A 21,464-nucleotide genomic window follows, 5' to 3' on the forward strand; every position below is an offset into this window, starting at 1 on the left:
GTGATAATACTTTAGGGTATGTATGTGTTCCTTGTAGAGAGTTCACTGTGAAAGTAGCAGCGCTGAAAGACCAATTTTTTTTTTTCACTTTTGTATGGGCAAGCGCCCGAACGTCACGAGTTTCCCCATACAAAAGTGAAAAAAAAAATTGGTCTTTCAGCGCTGCTAATTTCACAGTGAACTCTCTATAAGGAACACATACTCACCCTAAAGTATTATCACTTATTTTTGTTACACCTTGTATAGCAACTACCAGAGAAAATTTTCAAAAAATTATCAGTATAATACCATGTAGGTTGTACCACGTGACGTCGAATGGTGCAATTCTATTGGTCGATATTTGGGTCGGAAAAATAATCAGTAATATTCAATCAACATGACATATTTATCAACCAACCTTTTTATAGAAACAGTGGGTACTTAGTTACAGTAATATAAAGTTAACTTTCTTTTCTTTCATTTGACGTCTGAAATATATTACAAAAACTGACACTGACAAGTAAGTTATATTAAGATTTAATTTTTTTTTTTTAATATCTTATGTTGACTGTACACTACTTAAAAAAACTCACTCGCAATCATAAATCTGTTGTCACGAAAACTCCCATTTCTTATCTCACAACGCGTTATAAAAAATCTCGTTAAATCTCTTGCAACTTATCTAATCTCACGACCATGAAGCGAAAGTCTTGAATCCTTCAGCTGTTCACGACATCTCGTGATGAACTCTGTACCCGAAGCTTCTTCAGGAGCCCTGTCATCTGGAAAAACAAAAAAAAAAACTGTCAAAATTCATGATATTGTCATTTGTCACTTGACAGATGTGACAAAGCACAAAGTTGTGAAGTCGCCCATGACATCAACGTGCCACAAGAACGAGTAAAATGCAAAAAATACGGAAAAAAATATATAATTTTTACATCGAAATAATAAAAAAAAATTTTTTTAGGCAGCTAAATGGTAAAAAAAGAACCCTTCGTCGGAACGTCATGACTGTTTTGTCCGTCCGTATGTCACAGTCACTTTATCAATCTGTATTTTCTTTGAGTTTTTTTTTTTAATAAGGGGGCAAACGAGCAAACGGGTCACTCAGAATCAGAAGAGCTGCAGGTGCGTTGCCGGCCTTTTAAGAGGTACAAGGGGAGGGTAGGGAAGGGAAAAGGGTAGGGGAAGAAAGAGGAATTATAAATTGCAGGCCACGAAAAATGTTCAAGTTTTTTAATTAAAATTAATTGCTTTGACAAAAACGTCAAAACTGAAGACTAACGACCTCTGAATTATAGATTTGAACTATTTTCGGTTGACCAATTTCAGAATCAATAGTGAGTCGGCCTAAATGTTAAAAATAACCAGCCGTTATAGACAAAAGACAAAATATTATGTAATAGCGGGTATACATAAAAACAGTAGAGAGTTCACCAAAATTTTTTTTCACTTTTGTATGGGGAAACTCGTGACTCTCGTGCCCTTGCCCATATTGTCATTCAGCGCTGCTACTTTCACAGTGAACTCTCTACAAGGAACACGTACACACCCTAAAGTATTATCACTTATTTTTGTTACACCCTGTATAAATGTTTTAATTTTACATTATTCTAATCCAGTGATTCAATCCAGCTGGATTAGATTGTAGAAATAAGACAAATGTTAAGGAACGTACAAAACAGTTGACGAAATAGCTAACATAGATATAGTGTTTTTGACGTGGGAGAGCCATGCTTCGGCACGGATGGGCCGGATCGACCGGAGAAATACCACGTCCTCACAGAAAACCGGCGTGAAACAGCGCTTGCGCTGTGTTTCGCCGAGTGAGTGAGTTTACCGGAGGCCCAATCCCCTACACTTTTCCCTTCCCTACCCTCCCCTATTTCCTTCCTCACCCTCCCCTTTAATTCCCTTCCCTACCCTGGCTGGCTGGCAGGCTGGCAACGCACCTGCAGCTCTTCTGATGCTGCGAGTGTCCATGGGCGACGGAAGTTGCTTTCCATCAGGTGATCCGTTTTCTCGTTTGCCCCCTTATTTCATAAAAAAAAATAGAGTAAGAAAATTGGTGGTTTAATTTTTTTTTTAAGATGAGTAATTAATTTTCACTAATTTGTGTGTGCAATATAATATGTAGTTTTTGTTGAAAAATCAGTTTATCGATGTCACATCTAGACTTCGCATTGCACTTTTGCACATAACTATTTTATAATTTCTACTAATTATTATATTGTAATGTAATTTTTATTATAAATTTGACTAATAATATTATACATTATTTGACTGATAATATTATAGGTACATTATTTAAAAAAAAACTTAATATATATATACTTATGTAACAAAAATAAGTGATAATACTTTAGGGTGTGTACGTGTTCTTTGTAGAGAGTTCACTGTGAAAGTAGCAGCGCTGAAAGACGAAAAATATTTTTCACTTTCCCGGGCCCGAGCGTCACGAGTATCCCCATACAAAAGTGAAAAAAAAAATAATTGGTCTTTCAGCGCTGCTACTTTCACAGTGAATTCTCTACAAGGAACACGTACACACCCTAAATTATTATCACTTATTTTTGTTACATTCTGTATAAGGAAAAAATAAAGGAAAAATGAAATATGTATTAAGGAGTTTAAGTTCCATAGTATCTATCAAACTCTTTATTATGTTAAAGTTAAACAATATAATATTATCTGTCAAACTCTTTATCAAATTAAAGTTAAGTAATCATTGAATGCCTCTAACGGCCGTTCCCAATATTTGATATATCTCTGGTTTTGCCCTACTAGAGATAGGAATAGCTCACAATTGACATAAAATATATTATGTCTCTAACGTCTAATGTGAGCTATTCCTATCTCTAGTAGGGCAAAACCAGAGATAGATCAAATATTGGGAACGGCCGTAAGTGGCGAATGCAGCCGTATTAATTTACTCTTTGGCAAAGTTTGACTCTAAGAGTATTTCTAAGCTTTCTAAAATTATATCAAATGTATTATGGATGTGCCATAATTTTATAAATGCCTGATATTCTCTCTTATATACTTATAATTTATATAGATATAAGTACTACTTATAGATAGAATATATAATATTAAGAGAGAATAAATTCTCTCTTACTATATATTCTCTCTTTTAAATATATTAAAACTTCATATTATATTCTATGATAGGTATGCTTTAATAATTTAATTAAGAAATAAAAAACCTCTCATGGTTTAGGATATTAGAATAATAATAAAATTATTATTATTCTAATATCCTAAACCATGAGAGGTTTTTTATTTCTTAATTATTTAATTATTGCAAAGCTCATAATTTCAAATTATAAACACGATATTTTAAGCGAATTAAATAAGTGTGTTTCCTAAATTATTAAAGCATTTATTCTCTCTTAGAGGAGAGAATTTATTCTCTCTTAATATTATATATTCTATCTATAAGTAGTACTTATATCTATATAAATTATAAGTATATAAGAGAGAATATCAGGCATTTATAAAATTATGGCACATCCATAATACATTTGATATAATTTTAGAAAGCTTAGAAATACTCTTAGAGTCAAACTTTGCCAAAGAGTAAATTAATACGGCTGCATTCGCCACTTACGGCCGTTCCCAATATTTGATCTATCTCTGGTTTTGCCCTACTAGAGATAGGAATAGCTCACATTAGACGTTAGAGACATAATATATTTTATGTCAATTGTGAGCTATTCCTATCTCTAGTAGGGCAAAACCAGAGATATATCAAATATTGGGAACGGCCGTTAGAGGCATTCAATGATTACTTAACTTTAATTTGATAAAGAGTTTGACAGATAATATTATATTGTTTAACTTTAACATAATAAAGAGTTTGATAGATACTATGGAACTTAAACTCCTTAATACATATTTCATTTTTCCTTTATTTTTTCCTTATACAGAATGTAACAAAAATAAGTGATAATAATTTAGGGTGTGTACGTGTTCCTTGTAGAGAATTCACTGTGAAAGTAGCAGCGCTGAAAGACCAAATTTTTGTTTCACTTTCGTATGGGGATACTCGTGACGCTCGGGCCCTTGCCCATACAAAATTTTTTCGTCTTTCAGCGTTGCTTCTTTCACAGTGAACTCTCTACAAGGAACACGTACACACCCTAAAGTATTATCACTTATTTTTGTTACACACTGTATATATATATTAAGTTTTTTTTTTTAATAATGTATAATATTATCAGTCAAATAATGTATAATATTATTAGTCAAATAAATTAAATGTAGGTTAGTTACTAGTAAGAGTCATTAAATATCTCTGAGTGCGTCGTTACATTTTGGCAGAAATTAACTAATTTAATATTAAACTAGGATTGTGTGAAGCGTAAATGTGTAACAAGCATATTGTTTGTGCCATTGGGAAGTGCATTTAGATAAACTCCCTTACAAAAAAATATGTTAACGTAGCCATTATTGCAATCACCTGCTTGAATCTGCTATTTGATTGAATTACTAGCAAATTCATTGAATGAAACCATTTAATTTAACGACTAACGGCCAACTCGTCAAGTCGTTGACTGTAACGTTTAACACCAACTCGTCTACTGGAAATGAAATGGTTTCAAAGAATTCGCTAGTCATTCAATCAAATAGCTGATTCAACTAGATGACTGCGACTTATACGCTGTGTTGTCTTTATTAGAAAGGGGGATATTTTAAGCCGAAGCGCAAACGTACCTCGGATCGCTTCATTAGGCGTTCACGAAAGATGACTTCGTCCTGCCGAATTGGAAAATGTGTTATGACAATGTAATACTTGTAAATTGAAATTATCATCGAATAATACATATTATTATATACAATTTCGATTCGGTACATACCTATAATACTTTTTTTTCCTATGATAGTAGAAATTTATGTGTGAAGAATGTATAATGTTAAAAATGTGTTTTTGTACACGTTAATTCCTTAAATGGTTTGTAAATACAGGGTGCAATTAAACCTTCCTGCCAAATTTTTTCCAATGACATATTTTATTCCATTTAAAATCGTTGCAGAACGGTCACTCGCGGCGCGGGGGATGAGAGGGGGTGCGCGGGGGCATGTCACGCGCGGCCGACGCATCGTGTCCATTAAGTGTTTTTTAGGATAACTTTCGGAAGCTATTTCTCAATATTTTAGTAATGAGAATTACTAAAATATTATTAAGAAAAAATACGTGTATTTTTATTTTTAACAAGGATCAATATATCAAAATTTGGCGGGAAGGTTTAATTGCACTCTGTAAAATACATTTTTTCCTATGATAGTAGATGTGTGAAGAATGTATAATGTTAAAAATGTATTTTTGTACACGTTAATTCCTTAAATGGTTTATAAATATTATAGTCGATAATTTTTAATTATAATATGACGCCCGCCAAAATCCGTTGTTCGCGCAGTAACTTTCCCATCTCTCAATGTATCATCATAACAAACATCTAAATCGGTACAACCATTTAAGCGTAAAGGCGCGATTCCACCGCGTGGCCGTCGTGCACAGCGTGCGCCGCTGTGGAATCGAGCCTTAAAGAGGTAACACACTCTCAGGTGTCTAAACATACTAGGCCGAAGTTACGCGGCGTAAATTCCGCATGATTACGTCCGTAATGTCAAACGCATACAATATACGGACGGAATGCGACGGAATAGTGTGTCATCGGTAATTTAAAATACATTGCGGGCGGAATTTCCGCCGCGTAACTTCGGGCTAGTGTGTTTAGACACTTACACTAATAATATTAGGTAATGGATTGATCATTGAATTTTACTTTACTCACTACTTCTTTTGAAAGAGCAAATTGAAATTTTAATTCTTCGAGTTAGACCTAGTTATTAGTTAGACATGTAAGAAATTATTGACACGCCACCACACTGCGGTTTAGTTATGTAACTATTACATTCATATTAATAGCGCCAATCACAAAGCCAAACGAGCTGACGATTACTTGATGGCAAGCGATGTTACGACAAAACGACTCTACGGGGACAAATAAGACAATGCTAAAAGGATGTTTTTGCGCGGATCCAGTCGGACTGACCGCAGACGGACCTAATTAGACTCATGCATATTATGTCGCAGTCATCTGGTTGAATCAGCTATTTGATTGAATGACTAGCGAATTAATTCATTTAATGAGATCATTGAAGACTTGACGAGTTGGCCTTTAGTTTTGACGTTAAACGATGAAGATCTGGTCTTAGTCATTCAATTAAATAGTTTCATTCAATAATTTCGCTAGACATTCAATGAAATAGCGGATTCTACCAGATGACTGTGACTACACACACGGAAATGCACAAAGTCCGACCTCAATCGGCCTCCTCTTATATTTATTATAGGCAGTCTACCGGATTCAATCGGCATTTCCGTTTATGCGGGCTTTAAAAAATTAACTTATTCCTATTTTAAACCTAAACTTGTGCATCTCTTCAAGACAACACATTCGTGTACAGTCGTTAGGAAAGGTGAAAGAACTCTTATATTATTATCTTTCACAAAATATATTACATAGAACAATAATGTTCAATATTTGGCTTCTTAACTTTTATCTTCTCTCAAAGTCTTAACAATGTGTACTTGTCGGAATTACCCCCATTAATGTTTGCCCCCATTTAAATTTACCCCATTTAAGTTTTACCCGCAACCCCATTTGGGTTCCGCCCAACAATTTTGCGCTGAGATTTTAGTAACTTTGTAAATTTGAGTGTGTTGAGTAAGGTGAGAAAAAGCTAAGTTGCCTACTTAAATACTTGAGTATATAAGTAGGCAACTTACTTAATACCTAAGTACTTAAATACTTAAGTACCTACCTTCGTTTCAATGACTTACGATTTCACTAAAGTATATAAGTATACTCCATACTTAATATTATAAATGCGAAAGTGTGTCTGTCAGTCTTTTGCCTCTTCTCGCCTAAACCGCTGAGCCGATTTTGTTTATGTATAATGTATATATACTTTAAATTAGCGAAAAATGTACGGTTCCTACGCAATAAACGAATTTTAACGCAACCGAGTTGCGGGCGTCATCTAGTGTTTTTATAATTGCTAAAACACTTGAATCTATTTGGATGAAACTAAAAGTTTATGTCCTAGGTTCTAGCTTTTATCCCGGAAAAGTTTGGGTCTCTCCGGGATAAACAGCAATCATCCTACCCACATGAACCCGCCAATCAAAAGAGGATTAACTAGATACGTGATGTAATACCAAACATGTACTGTGTTACGGAGTTATGTAAGGTTATATCTTGTAACTACTAAACTAAAATTATATTATACTATATTATGTATACTATTTGTATATTTGAAAATTGTTGTAGTACAGTTTTTGGACTTCGGATGTGGACATTAGTCATTAAATATAGGTTGAATCTACATAATATGCGACGGCGCGAACGCCTGGTTTGGTGGCTAATTCAATCAAACGGCTGCTTTTGAATCAGCTGTAGTGTTTAACTTTTTATTTTTATTATTTTTTTATTAATTAAAAGCTAGACGTGTGATTGAGTGACGTTGTTCAGTCAACGGGCTAGCTGTTTGATTGAACGGCTATTTTAACCAGTTGGCTGCGACATATACACCGCGAGATTACAAACAAATATTTGTGAATGACAGCGCAACCGCGCCGCTATTTAAATAAATCCTAAAGCTGGTTTCAGACTACGCTATAATATAATAGCATTATAATATATTATAGCTCATAGTACAAGCATATCGTGCACCAATCACCATACATTATTATGGACACGTTCACACTGTACTGTACTAAAAAACATATCCACAGCCGAACATATAACCTCCTCGTTTTTGGAAGTCGGTTAATTAACTATAAATATATTATTGGCTTGCTATACGCTATGTATGCTGCGTATTCTTTTGCTATGAGCTATATTATAATCTTTAATCGTTGTAATCTCGCGTTGTAGCCGCCAAGCCGCGCGTTCGGGCGTACATAAATCCAGCCGAAACTATTCATAGAATAACTCTCTATTTCTTTTATTGTTAATATGTGAGATTTAAAATTAAAAATATGTAAGTATATTATGTTGTATGTGATACCAGAGAAATTAACTCTCAAAGCAGATCTATGTAATTTGTTCGGTTTAAGTTTCAAGCCCAGCTGACTGATGTAACGTTAATGGTTAACCAAATAACGTAGACCCGATGAGTCATTTTCTCTGATGCTAGTACTAGTACTTTTCTTTTCTATTCTACCATAACTTGTGTATAAAAATATAAAAAGTAGCTTACCCAGACAACGAGGCAGAATTGGAAATTGGAGGGCTATTGGACTCAAATCCTTCTTTGGGCTTGTCGTTCGCCATCTGCATCTTCAGCTGGTGGCCGAAGCACGCCAGGTCTTCCCTGAAGGTGTCAGACCCTGGAGTCGTGGGCTTCCCGTCGTCTCCCGTCGCCATGGCTTCCGCATCACTCTGGAGCGGCGCCTGCTCCGACTCGTCCTCAGTATTGTATATCTTGAAGTACGCGAACGTGAGATATATCACTGATATAATGAACGATGGGATCGGTATCGCCATCGCGTAGACCAGGTTCAGCGTATTCTGCCACATGTCCAGCTCGGTGATCACCAGGCCGGGGTCGATGCGGCTGTAGTAGCACGAGTAGTTGGTGCCCAGAGGCCTGTACTTTCCGTAGAATATGGTGCAATTCAAAATGGGCGGATAACCGCATCCCTTCACGTTGGGGAACAGCCTCGCTCCAGTGAAGTACCACTCGGAGTCGTTGCCCTGCAGCCCCGTCGGGTAGGCTTCAGGTAACTCCTGCTCCTCCATATCAGAGTAGTTTTTCTCCAGTGGACTCTCGTAGTTTTCGTAATCGTAATCCTTTCTGAGGGATCTCTCCGCTCGAATCAGGGTTTCGTACTCCGTAGCGGAAATGTTCGGTTCGTACCCTAATTTATAATTCACCCGGATCTGGGTGCACTCGTACAGATCCTTCGTGCAGCCCTCCCTACAGGACGCCCAGGTGCAGTTGCTGGCGCCGACCAGGTGTTTGACTTGCGCCGTCACGCATAACGCCGCTACTGGGTCGAACTGCATGAAGATGGTGGTGAAGGCCGGCTCGATCACAAACGGAACCAGGAACAGGAACGCGAAGAGGGAGAAGATGGCGAGCAGCACGAAGGTTGCGGTGGTATAGAACAGCAGTTTCTCCAGGAACGTGGGGGGGATCGGCAGCTTTTCCTCGTCGGCCATGGTGGCGAGAGCTCGCTAGAAGCGACCATATCGCTCGTTTCAGCTCGGCTGGCTCATTTCAATATCTGTTGTTCTGTTACATTTTTCCTTATGTAAAGGCTGGTTTTGCTATTGCGCTTAATTACTGCCCATGTGTTGGCTGGCTTACAGAATCGATACGGACCTTGCATGTGTCCAAACAAGTTCGGAAAACATAATTTTCATTGCGATACCTATTGCATTAATGTGGTCGAGAAAAAATGAAGGGTATTTTGGCATTCTATGTAATGAATATTTACACAATGTATAGGTAAAATCCTCCGATTTGGACAAATAAGGGCGTTAAAAGATACAAAAGGGCTTCGGTCGTTGAAGTTCTAACATCACGTAAGTCAAAAAAAGTAACTTTTCAGGAGTAAAAAACTGATTGAATTTTGTATAGATAACACACTTGCAGATTTACTATTAACTATTTTACGAGTTTTGTGTGTGTGTGTGTGAGTGGCCGATATGTGTTCCTGATTGGCAAACTTTCGGTTTTGTGGTCTTCCGATTTTCTAGCGAATTGCATCAATGTGTCCAAATAGGCAAAAAGTGACTTACGTGGTGTTAGAACTTTAATGATGCTTTATATTCTTTATAGATACAACATTAATCACAGATCAATATTAGATAGAACATTTCTTTTCAATCATGCGTTTAAGCATTCGCCCATGAAGTCAAAACAAATCTTAGGACTTGCAATGATAGTCAAGGCTAGTACCTAACACTTTTTAGTGCATAAAATAACGGAACGTCTAGTTTTTAATAAAAATGTTGCTTAAGTCTGTATTTTGTAATAATAACGGGAAAGTAATAAAGTGCAGTCTTATTATCGCGATTTCTTGCAGGCATTTTACAGAACTGTCAACAGTAGTTGTGCAATTGTTTGTCTGTAGATAACGAGCCCTAGGCGCTGACGGTGTTTGCAATAATGTCAAAGGGACAGTGTAAAATGAGCAAAACCATTCAGTTAAGGGCGAGCATTATATCAAATTACTTTACATGATCGTCTGTGATATCAATATTAATGAAAAACTGAATGTTAAATTAAGATGCAGCAAACTTCAGGACTAACACTAGTGACTATGTTACTCAAAAACACGATAGCTTACAATTTTCTCGATAGAAAAAAACTGCAAAGTTGCTTCCAATTTCCAAATCATAGTAATTAACACGTTAAACTGCTAGTATTCGAGTAATACATTAAAATGAAGCTTGAAACTTTTTAGTAAAATTACATTATAGATAAAGCAGGGATTATGTTACATATTTTTTTAATAACTTAATAGATATGCTTTAAGAAAATAATACCTATAACTGCCCGCTAACTTGGCGATGATTCCGCGTCGTCCTTTTTCACCTGGAATTTATTATGAAAAGACGGGCGTGAGTGTGAAGAGAGCGACGATGTTTAATTTTTCGGGTTGGTCGCCCCCTTAATAGTGTTTGAATGAACTTCGGCTTAAGCGATATTTTCAGTTATCACTAGTAAGTAGTATACACTTAAACCAAAGATAGCCGAACATTTTAAGTCTGTAAGAAAGGGCAAGGGGCATTTTTGTACGGCACCCGTACCCAAGCTGTAGCACGTCCAAACGTTGCAAATCGTTAAAAAAATCCGGAATAAAACCCTTATCCTTCCTCTAAGAATTTCCCTACCTATCTAAAATTTGAGCTTTTAGAGTCAAGAATCTCAGTCAGACAAAGTTGCACATTTTTAATATAATCTTTTTTTAATAGTATTCTAAAGAAATATATTAAATTGAATAAAATACTAGCATTTCTATTTTTACGCTTTGTTTTTTAACGTAGAGTTCGCCTTTGGCAAGCTTTCGACTTACGCCGAACATCAGTTGCTATTTCGGCCGAACGTTGCCGACGCCGAAACCGGAACTTCAGTCAAACACTACAAATGTGTGCCAGTCTTTGCGTGAAATGTGTTTGATGTGAATTTAATTAAAATTTCCGTCGGCGACCACATTTTAATTGATTCAGTGGTACGTGTACCAACATGTTATGCAATTACCGACTACGTCTAAAAGAGGGAAACTTAGTGTATGTGTGAATGTACTGTTTTTGTAAAGGGGCAAACGAGCAAACGGGTCACCTGATGGAAATCAACTAGCGATGTCCATGGACAATCGCAACATCAACTAGCTGCAGGTGCATTGACGGCCTTTTAAGAGGTACTACTCTTTCTTCTTGAAGGTTTGTAGGTCGTATTGGTTATGTTACTTATTTCTTGTGTTTAGAATAACCCGATACAAAACTATAACCTTAAAATCAAAGTTATTGAACCGATCAAATCACTGGTGACTGGAATTTGATACCACCTTCCATGAAATAGATGAACTCAAATTTTATATCACTGAGCGGACCTCAGAGCGGACTAATAATGACGAACTACTGCTAGGAAACACTTTCAAACGTGTCAACTGTCAGCTTTCAAACAAACAAAAAACGCACCGTAGTCGCGCAGGTGCACACTAGTTTCGCGTTGCAGACGCTCCTGTCTCGCGTTCCGCGTTACTGACGCGAAGGTTTGGCCGAAGCAGCTTATTCCTCAACTTAAGAGCGTTCCTGACTCCAAAAATCAAACATCGTCCTCCTCTCTTCACACTCACGCCCGTCTTTCGTATGCCAGGTGAAAAAGGACGGCGCGGAATCATCGCCGAGTTAGTTTTACTTGAATAAAAGACGAACTTGATTGATTATAAAAAAAGTGTTTTGAGCAAATTTAGGTTTTATCAATGCCTTTTTAGATATTAAAAAATATTAAAGAAAAGTCAGCAAACTTCGAAGATCGAAGCAAAAATGTGTCTAAAACAAGGTTTTTTAGAAAAAGAAACTAACGAGCATTTTTTCAGTAATCGTGTTTTCGTCTTGAGCATTTAATCTTCATGAACTGAAGTTACTCGTGTCAAAAAATCAGTTTTCTAGGCCTTACACATTTTGAGACCTAGGTTTAAGTATGTAGTCAAGTTAGGGTCAGGTGCGCTCTTAATAAAATTGTTTCCTAAGTACGCCCTTTACAAAAGTTCGTGAATGATTGATATAATGGTATGCGTGTGGTGGGGGCATCACGCACGTCTTGGAGTTCGCGTGGTCAGTCTACCTAACCTTTGTAAATAGTTAAACAGTTCGATAGGCCAGTGAGAACTTATTGAACGAGTAAAAGTCAGGGCTTACAGCCAGAACGCCTTCGATGATTTTAATTTCGAAAAATTAGGGGTTTGACATTTATAGGCATTACTGGCTGTTGCCCGCGACTTCGTCCGCGTGGACTTGAGTTTATAGCGCGCGATGTCAACAAAATTGGTGTTAAAAGCTTTTATAAAAAAAAACCCTGGTACCCCTTTAATCAAAACAGCTGTGCAGTGTGCACATAATATTTAAATTTTTTAAATTAGACTTTATATTTTTATATTTTATGCCAAATTTTTAAGCTTATTTAGCCCCCCAATTACACAACTTTACCCATAAACTATTTATCAATGATAGGTTTGAGGTTACGTCACTGCATAGATAAAGTACTGATTTATTAAATAACGCAAAATAGAAATAACAATCGAAAAAATAGAATATCGAATATAAGATAATACCACCTCTTATAGAAATACTTTTGGGCAAGCGTTAGCGTGATGTACGGCGCCATTTTTGGAACTAACTTAATTTGAACAAATTTACGCATTTTCACCCCCTTAAAACGCTTTTTTTCAGTAAAAAAAGTAGCCTATGTCCTTTTTCAGGCTTTAGACTGTCTGTATAAAAAATTTTGGCGTGAAAGCGAGACAGACAGACAGACAGACAGACAGAGATATTTTCGCATTTATAATATTAGTATAGATACAGATTATGTCTAAAGTTAAGTATAATAATAATAGCTCCTACACCGGTTTCGGTGACGGTGGCCGGTTTAATTGAAACCAGGCCAGCTACGCAGGAGTAATTTTATAGTGCCCAAGTGTGTGCGCAGTACACAAGAGCACTCTCTATTTCTTTACTCTTATAACCCAGTGGGACGGCAGACCGACACGACTGGCGAGAGATCTGGCGCAGGACCGACTTTTTACATGCCCATCCGACGCATGGATCATCTTACTTGTCAGACAATCAGGTGATCAGCCTGCATCATCCTAACTAAACTTGGAAATAACTGTATGTTTCCAACGCGGGAATCGAACCCACGACCTCCGAGTCAAGGAGCTCTGAACCACTGAACCACGGAGGCGTTAAACTTTTTTTTTTACTTTTGTCATTTTACAAAAGTTAGGTATATCATTAACACTAACCGCTTGAGGTAGACTGTCCGTTCGGACCACAATAAGGGTCTATACAGACGGACCGCATTTCAACTGTAATCCAACCGCAAATTGCAGTTCATGTGCAGTTTGAATGCAGTTGACACGACTGCAGTAGAACTGCAAACCAAACAGTTCACACGACTGCACGCCAACTGCAACTGAACTGCAATCCGACAGCGCGTTTGGTTTACAGTTCTATTGCAGTCGTGTCAACTGCATGCAAACTGCACTTGAACTGCGATTTGCGTTTGGATTGCAGTTGAAATGCGGTCCGTCTGTATAGACCCTAAGGTACAGACAAACAGACATGTCAAAACTACCAAATCCTGCAGCCTTATTCCCGAAACTCAGATTTTTGACACTTCAGTCAATAGACTAGACTAGACTAGACTAGATAGAATAGACAATATGAAGAAATAGAATGTCTGCATTTTATCTCGGGAAAATGTACGGTTCCCGCTAGGTTTCCTTTCGCGCAAGAATTCCTTGGCATTTCTCTTAAAATTGTTTTAGTTATAAAGTATGACTATGAAAACATACACAGAGGTAGCTTCATAAACATACGAACTTGTCAGACCTTACTAGGCTTTTCGTAAGATGACCCGAACCATCAAAAGCTAGCATAACTTTGACTTGGAGTCCTAGACTTTGTAAAGCCTTTGACGAGAATTCAAAGGGAATTATGAAATTCAGTCAGACATTGTGAAAATACCTGTCGAATTTGAGGTTAGGGTAACCGCATATCGACGGAATTTAGGACTTTGATTGACCACAAATACTGGCTTATTGTAGATTTGTGCTGCTAGGCTTATTGACGAGAGATGCTTCGGCACGAATCTATACAAGAAGTTACAATACAAAGTCATAATTCTTTAGGCTGAGTAAGTGTCCTATAAATAAAGTTTACTGTGAAAGTAGCAGCGCAGAAAAAGTTACTTTTTTTAAATTATTGTCTAGGCGTGGAAGAGCCATGCTTCAGCACGAATGGGCCAGCTCGACCGGAGAAATACCACGAGCTCACAGAAAACCGCCGTGAAACAGCGCTTGTGCTGTGTTTTGCCGAGTTAACCGGAAGCCCAATCCCCTACCTTTTTCCCTTCCCTACCCTCCCTTATTACCCTATTCCCTCTTAAAAGGCCGGCAACGCACATGCAGCTCTTCTGATGCTGGGAGTGTCCATGGGCGACGGAAGTTGCTTTCCATCAGGCGACCCGTATGCTCGTTTGCCCCCTTATTTCATTTTAAAAAAGGCAGAGTAATGACGTTGGGGTATTTCTCAAGAAACACAGAAGACAAAATTAACTCTTTGAGCGCTGCCACTCTCACAGTAAACTCTATACACCATTTTGTTGTACACATACATTTTGTTACATTCTGTAAATCTAGATGAAAATACATTAAGATTTATGGCAGTACAAGCAGGGCTTCCCAATCTTTTTTCCAAGAAGGCAACATGACAAAAGATCCTGTATGTAGAAACCCTAGCTAGCTGGTACAACCAGGGTTTCACAACCTTTTTTCCAAGGGGACAACATGACAAAAGATCCTGTATGTAGAAACCCTAGCTAGCTGGTAAAACCAGGGTTTCACAACCTTTTTTCCAAGGGGACAACATGACAAAAGATCCTGTATGTAGAAACCCTAGCTAGCTGGTAAAACCAGGGTTTCACAACCTTTTTTCCAAGGGGACACCATGACAAAAGGTTACTTGCTTAGCCCTGTGTGTGGCGGCTTCGGTTGTCGCCAAGTTGTCTGGCTGACCTATTGATCCATCCGTCAACTCCAGTGCCAAGTCTCAAATGTAAACGCGAGAATAATCACAGACTAAAAACGGCAGGACGATTACGCATCTTGCGATAGCTATGACGTTTGACAGATGCACTATACAGGATGTAATAAAAATGTTATGTAAAAAAGTGATAATACTGTAGGGTGTGTATGTGTGGTGTGTACAGTTCACTGTGAAAGTAGCAGCGCTGAAAGACTATTTTTTTTGTGTGATTTGATTTTTTATATCATGGCCAAACTCATGACACCCCAGCGTCATAAGTTTTCCGATACAAACATTAAAAAAAAGTTACACTATCATCGCTGCTGCTTTCACAGTTAAATGAAACACAGGGGACTCATACACACCCCAAAGTATTATTCAGACTTAGTTTTGTTACATGTTGTATTTGCTGTCTGTCAATTCAAATCAAAATGTATGCGTAACGTTTGATATATTTTGTACTAGCTGTGCCCCGCGGTGTTACCCGCGGTTTAAGTGATATGTCATAAAAGACTATGAATAATAGGGTCAAAACAGGATGACACATGGTTCTATAACCGTTTATGGTAGTCCGTAGTGATGATGATTAAGATGAAGGTAATTTGCATAGTAGCATATGCTTTCCGCTCAAAAAACAACGTCGAAACTCCCAAACTTGTATCTATAAAGTGTCAGGAGTTCTCTCAGCACCTTCCGAACCACGGTATACCTTGGTGCAAAATGTACTAATGCTCACGAAACCGAAGTCACCACATATTTCCATATAAGTTTTGAGGAGTTCCCTCGATTGCTTATGGATCTCTTTATCAGGTCACCATTTTTATGAATATGGTACCAAATTGGAATGATAACCTATAAATACACTAACACCAAAAGAAAAATTTTGATGAAAACAAAAACGGCATCTCAAGAACCGCTATAGCTAGAGTTCTGAAATTTTCACAGATTGTGTATATCTGTCACCGCTATAATAACAAATACTAAAAACAAAGTAAAATTAATATTTAAAGGGGGCTCCTATAAAACCAACGTGATTTAATTTTGCTTGATATCAATAATGGCAACAGGTAGACACTCGATATTTTCATAAAGGCCTTAATTATAATATGTTTACTTTAATATTTACGAATAATATCAAAATAAAAATATAAAAAAGGGGGCTCCAATACAAAACACAATTTTTGGTCTATGTTTGCTCTATTACAGTACGGGACCCTTCGTGCGCGACTCGGACTCGCACTTGGCCGATTTTATTATATTATCTTAAGTTTTTTTAAATCTCGATCTCTAAAACTTAATATGTAATATCCAGATACGTAAGTGGAACGGAAAAACGCAAACACGTCATAATACCCCATCTTAAAAAATTGGTCACCATCACCAAAACCGGTAGAAACCATTACATTATTTTAATTACATAAAACCTGTTTTACTTCGAAAAGGTTTTAGATAATGTTTGGGATTCCCGTTTCCGTATCCCCAGAGATTAGCGCGCTGTTACACGAGTTCCCTCGAAATCGTCAAAGCTTTTAGAATAATTAATTACACATACATTGTTACAGCGTATTTATTGTGAATTGTGTCTTTGTAAATAGCGGACCTACGTATCTTGGTAGCGTTTTGTCAAACCCAGCCGACATAATGTGACGACTTTAACCTACCAAATGACGTAGGTCCGTCAACTGTCTATAATTTTTTTTCGATGGTACATTAGTTTATAGTCATAAAATAATATTAAAATATGAATGTGATTTTTATTACTTATTTTTATAATGGTTTTTCTTAACCCACGAGTTACGACAAATTTAGAGGGGTGTTATAAGTTTAACGTGTCTGTCTGTCTATGTGCCTGTCCAGGGCATTATAGCCCGATTTTGTTCTACTTTTTTACTGTGGGTAGGTACTGCAACTTTATCTCAAGGACAAAATAATTATATTATATATCTACTAGCTGTCCCGGCAAACGTTGTTTTGCAATATAAAGATTTGGCCCATATTATTTTATTGAAGTGACTAAATAAGTGGCAAGTGGCACCATGGCAACGTCCATCGCTATCCCGTCGCACAAACAATGGTCGTCGTCAGTCTCGAGTTGTAATAATTTACTATTATTAATTAAACAAATGCACTTATCAATATAATAAGTACATAGTAGCCGATTCTCAGACCTACTGAATATGCATATAAAATTTGGTAAAAATCAGTAAAGCCGTTTCGGAGGAGTACGGTAACTAACATCGTGACACGAGAATTTTATATATAAGATTACCTAAAACTCCTAAACTTCTGTATCCCCATTCCCCAGCGATCATTGATCAAAGTTGGCACGTGTCCGCTTTTATATCCATCGTAAAGAGAAGTATTTTAGTAACATTGTAAGAACTCTGTAATAAAAGTTTTCAAAGTTTCTGGGTCATGTACTTATGTGTATTAAATATGTGTATCATACAATAAAAATCTTAAAATAACATAAGTAGGTATAGAAAAAGAAGTATTAAATATATTTCCGTTGTCTGGTACCCGTAACACAAGTCCTTTAGGCACTTAGCACGGGGCCAGACTGACGTGGTGTGATGCGTCCATAGATTAAAAATCGAGGAGTTACGGGCGTCATCTTATTGGTTATGGTAAAGTCTGATCGCTGGATAAAAATACATTCAGCTATTAATAGACTTATTTCTATTTTCACTTACACCAAATATAATTTAAAAAAACGACGAAACACTTCGAGAAAAGATAGGTAGTGTGAAGTGTCCATTGCGCTTCGCTTGGCTCGTCTCGGCGGGTGCACTACTGTGCGCCCAAATAATATTGTTATCCGTCCCAAATAACGTTTTCAAAAACAAGATAGATGTTCATTTAAACATATTTCGTTTTAATGTTTTTTTGGTAAATTCTTTTGTTTTTATGTGGTTATATTGAATTAAAGATTTATTTTTTTTATTTATTTTATTTTATTTATAACGGTAGTCATTAACGTTTATAAAAGAAAGAGACAAGATTATTCGCAAGTCTTTCAATTCGATGTGTACTTTGTAGTACAGTGTGCGTTGTGTAGTAAATAAAGTTTTGAATGGGTCATATTTAAAATGCATCGCATTGCATCGTCGCAATGTGAACAGACCTTTACACCTACTCCAAATAGAATAATGCAAATACGAGATAATACACGTCAGTTGTGACAGGGACAGCTGTCAATGTGCAAAGGGTGCTCCACTTCCAGCACTATTTAAAGCCCATGCACACGATTAATTTACGCGTGAAATTGACTTTAATATAGTAGATGAGGGGATATAGGTTATCTAGAAACTACTTAAGTGTGATAAGTTCTAGTTATTATCTTATATATAAAATTCTCGTGTCACAATATTAGGTCGCGTTCTCCTCCGAAACGGCTTTACTGATTTTAACCAAATTTTATATGCATATTCAGTGGGTCTGAGAATCGGCTACTGGGTACTTATTATATTGATAAGTGCATTTCTTGAATAAATAATAGTAAATTATTACAACTCTAGACTGACGACGACCATTGTTTGTGCGACGGGATAGCGATGTACGTTGCCATGGTGACATACTTATTTAGTCACTTCAATAAAATAATACGGGCGAAATACTTTATAAATTATATGGCAAAGAAACGTTTGCAGGGACAGCTAGGTAATTATAATAACCTCCTTTCCATTCTAAAAAATATTTAAATAGCCTGCAATAACTATAATAAAAATAACTAGGTACCGCACTGGCTTCGGTGACGGTGGCCGGTTTCATTGAAGCCAGTTATGTAGGAGTAATTTTTATTAGTGCCCAAGTGTGTGCGCAGTACACAAGAGCACTCTATATTCCTTTACTCTCATAACCCAGTGGGACGGCAGACCGACACGACCGGCGAGAGATCAGGCGCGGGACCGACTTTTTACATGCCCATCCGACGCATGGATCATCTTACTTGTCAGACAATCAGGTGATCAGCCTGCATTGTCCTAACCAAACTTGGAAATAACATGTTTCCAACGCGGGAATCGAACCCACGACCTCCGAGTCAAGAGCCGCGCTCTGTACCACTAGACAACGGAGGCGTTAAGTCATACAAGGCAAACAAACAAACAAACAAAGGTAAAGTATACTCTTCTATAGCTTTGTCCACACTGTGCCTTTTTCTGTTCGTCAAGCGACGTGCGACGTGCGACATAGCGCAGTCGACAGCGAACGTGAGGCATGCTCGCGACGCAGCCCTCTGACCGTATCCAAAAAACAAAAATAACAATGTTGGCGTTGCGTTCGTTGGCGCATTCAATGATTGAATTCGCCAAAATGAAAGTTGAATGAAAGAAGATGACGAAAATTGAAGACGAAAGCGCATAGTGTGGTCAAAGCTCATGGAATACTAAATGACATACAATGATGCTGCGAGTGTCCATGGGCGACGGAAGTTGCTTTTCATCAGGTGACCCGTTTACTCGTTTGCCCCCTTATTTCATAAAAAAATGACCTGGCAAACTTCCTATTACTTCCCTCTTAATAAATACCTTCCCTGGAACTGCACAAATATTTCAAGACTAATTATTAACCAAATCAGTTCAGCCGTTCACGAGTTATAGCGAGACAAACAACATTTTAATTCATAAAGATGAGAGTCACTTAAATCCTTTTAGCTAAGCTAGTTAAACCGCTGTCAACGATAATAAGTCAACTAGCTTTTTAATACTAAGGGCCTGTTCACCACTTCCTGATGAAGTGCCGGATAGTCTAACCACAACTTAACTTGACAGATAAATTATGGAGAATATGTCAAATAAGTTGTGAATAGCCTATCCGGCACATTATCAGAAAGTGGTGAAATAGGCCCTAAGTAACATATAAGATATTAATATTTTACGTCAAATCCCCTTAGTGGAGCGTAAATCGATATGTTAAGCAAGCTATGTTTTTAAATCATATTTTATATGGTTTTGATAGTAAAATAACGTTATTTATGTTATATTACATTATTATATATGTTATAGTATAGTTTAGTGTCTAAATATTATAAAGCTAAGTTGAAATTTTTACTATTTCAATGACAGTTAGACATAACCTCAAAATGTAGAGAAAGATTTGTTTCCATCGATTTTAGTTTTATTGACGTCACGATGTAAATAATTATGAATATAAATCGTTTTGTTATGTACGATATTGTTACATAATGTATTGTTATGAAACAAACAAGAATTGTTTGGTAGCAAATAGCAATGATTTTCTTTGTTATTATATTGTATTGTAGAAAAATGTTATACGAAATGAAACAGTGTTCGAATCGATTCAAATAATACAAGAATAACATTCCTAATCTGTAAACCAGTCCAAACCACATAGCTTCAAAAAAAGAACTCTGGAGAAAACGTACGAATATTCTAAAACCAGCCTTTAGACGCACCAAATATGAGTGTTATATAAGTCACTGTACACTAAACCATAATGTTCCAAAAACACGTATTTGATTTTTTTTCGACGTCTGCAGACGTCAGCGCGACGCGGCTTTTGCAGCTACACTGGGCGCAGGCCGTATCGTCTGCTAATGGCCACTTCAAAAAACCCATTTTAAAAATAAACTACACAAAGAAAAAAGTTTTTTGAAAAAATTCGAATACAATATTAATAATAATTATTATTATTATTGTATTCGATTCGAAATTTGAATTAAGTTTCGAGTTTCGACGCGCGTGTTCTAATTTCAAAATTAAATTTTGACAATAATTATTATTCGATTTTCGAATTTCTTTTTTTTTATTTTGGTTCGCGGTTTTGTATTTTTTTTTAATTCAAATATAAATGTCGTGGTATCGGTGCGCGCGTCGGTCGATCGATACAGCGGCGTGGCGGCGGACAGTCTTGTTTTACTATTCTAAGACCCGGCGTCGAAAGATGTATGTTTATTAGCTCTACAAGGAATACTTTTAAATTGAAGGTCAAATAATGACCACAAAGGGGTATAAGGGTTTCATAATGGCAAAAAACGAAACCCTCATAGATTCGTCATGACGTCTGTTTTATGATTCCTCGATGTCAGTAAATGGTACGGAACCTTTCATGCGACAATCCGACTCACACTTGGCTGATAATTTATATAATTAAGAATAACAACACAGGGAAAGGACATAGGCTACTTTT

General features: G+C 36.9%; 1 protein-coding gene across 3 annotated transcripts; it reads right to left on the reverse strand.

Annotated features, from left to right (window-relative positions):
- Nucleotides 1-370: 370 nt before the first annotated feature.
- Nucleotides 371-20,826, reverse strand: LOC121735866 (protein tipE). Of its 3 annotated transcripts, none has more exons than XM_042126836.1 (4): nucleotides 20,701-20,826; nucleotides 8,254-9,291; nucleotides 4,699-4,740; nucleotides 371-761 (listed from the first exon to the last, which is right to left on the reverse strand). In XM_042126836.1, exons 2-3 carry the CDS (start codon nucleotides 9,216-9,218, stop codon nucleotides 4,713-4,715), a joined length of 993 nt encoding a protein of 330 aa, XP_041982770.1. In that variant the 5' UTR covers nucleotides 9,219-9,291; nucleotides 20,701-20,826; the 3' UTR covers nucleotides 371-761; nucleotides 4,699-4,712. The 3 variants fall into 3 exon arrangements, with proteins under 3 accessions (XP_041982770.1, XP_041982771.1, XP_041982772.1); XM_042126837.1 differs by having other exon boundaries at nucleotides 8,254-9,430; nucleotides 20,768-20,814; XM_042126838.1 differs by lacking the exon at nucleotides 4,699-4,740.
- Nucleotides 20,827-21,464: the final 638 nt, after the last annotated feature.

Source organism: Aricia agestis, chromosome 18 (genome assembly GCF_905147365.1).
Source record: "Aricia agestis chromosome 18, ilAriAges1.1, whole genome shotgun sequence".
Lineage (NCBI taxonomy): Eukaryota > Metazoa > Arthropoda > Insecta > Lepidoptera > Lycaenidae > Aricia > Aricia agestis.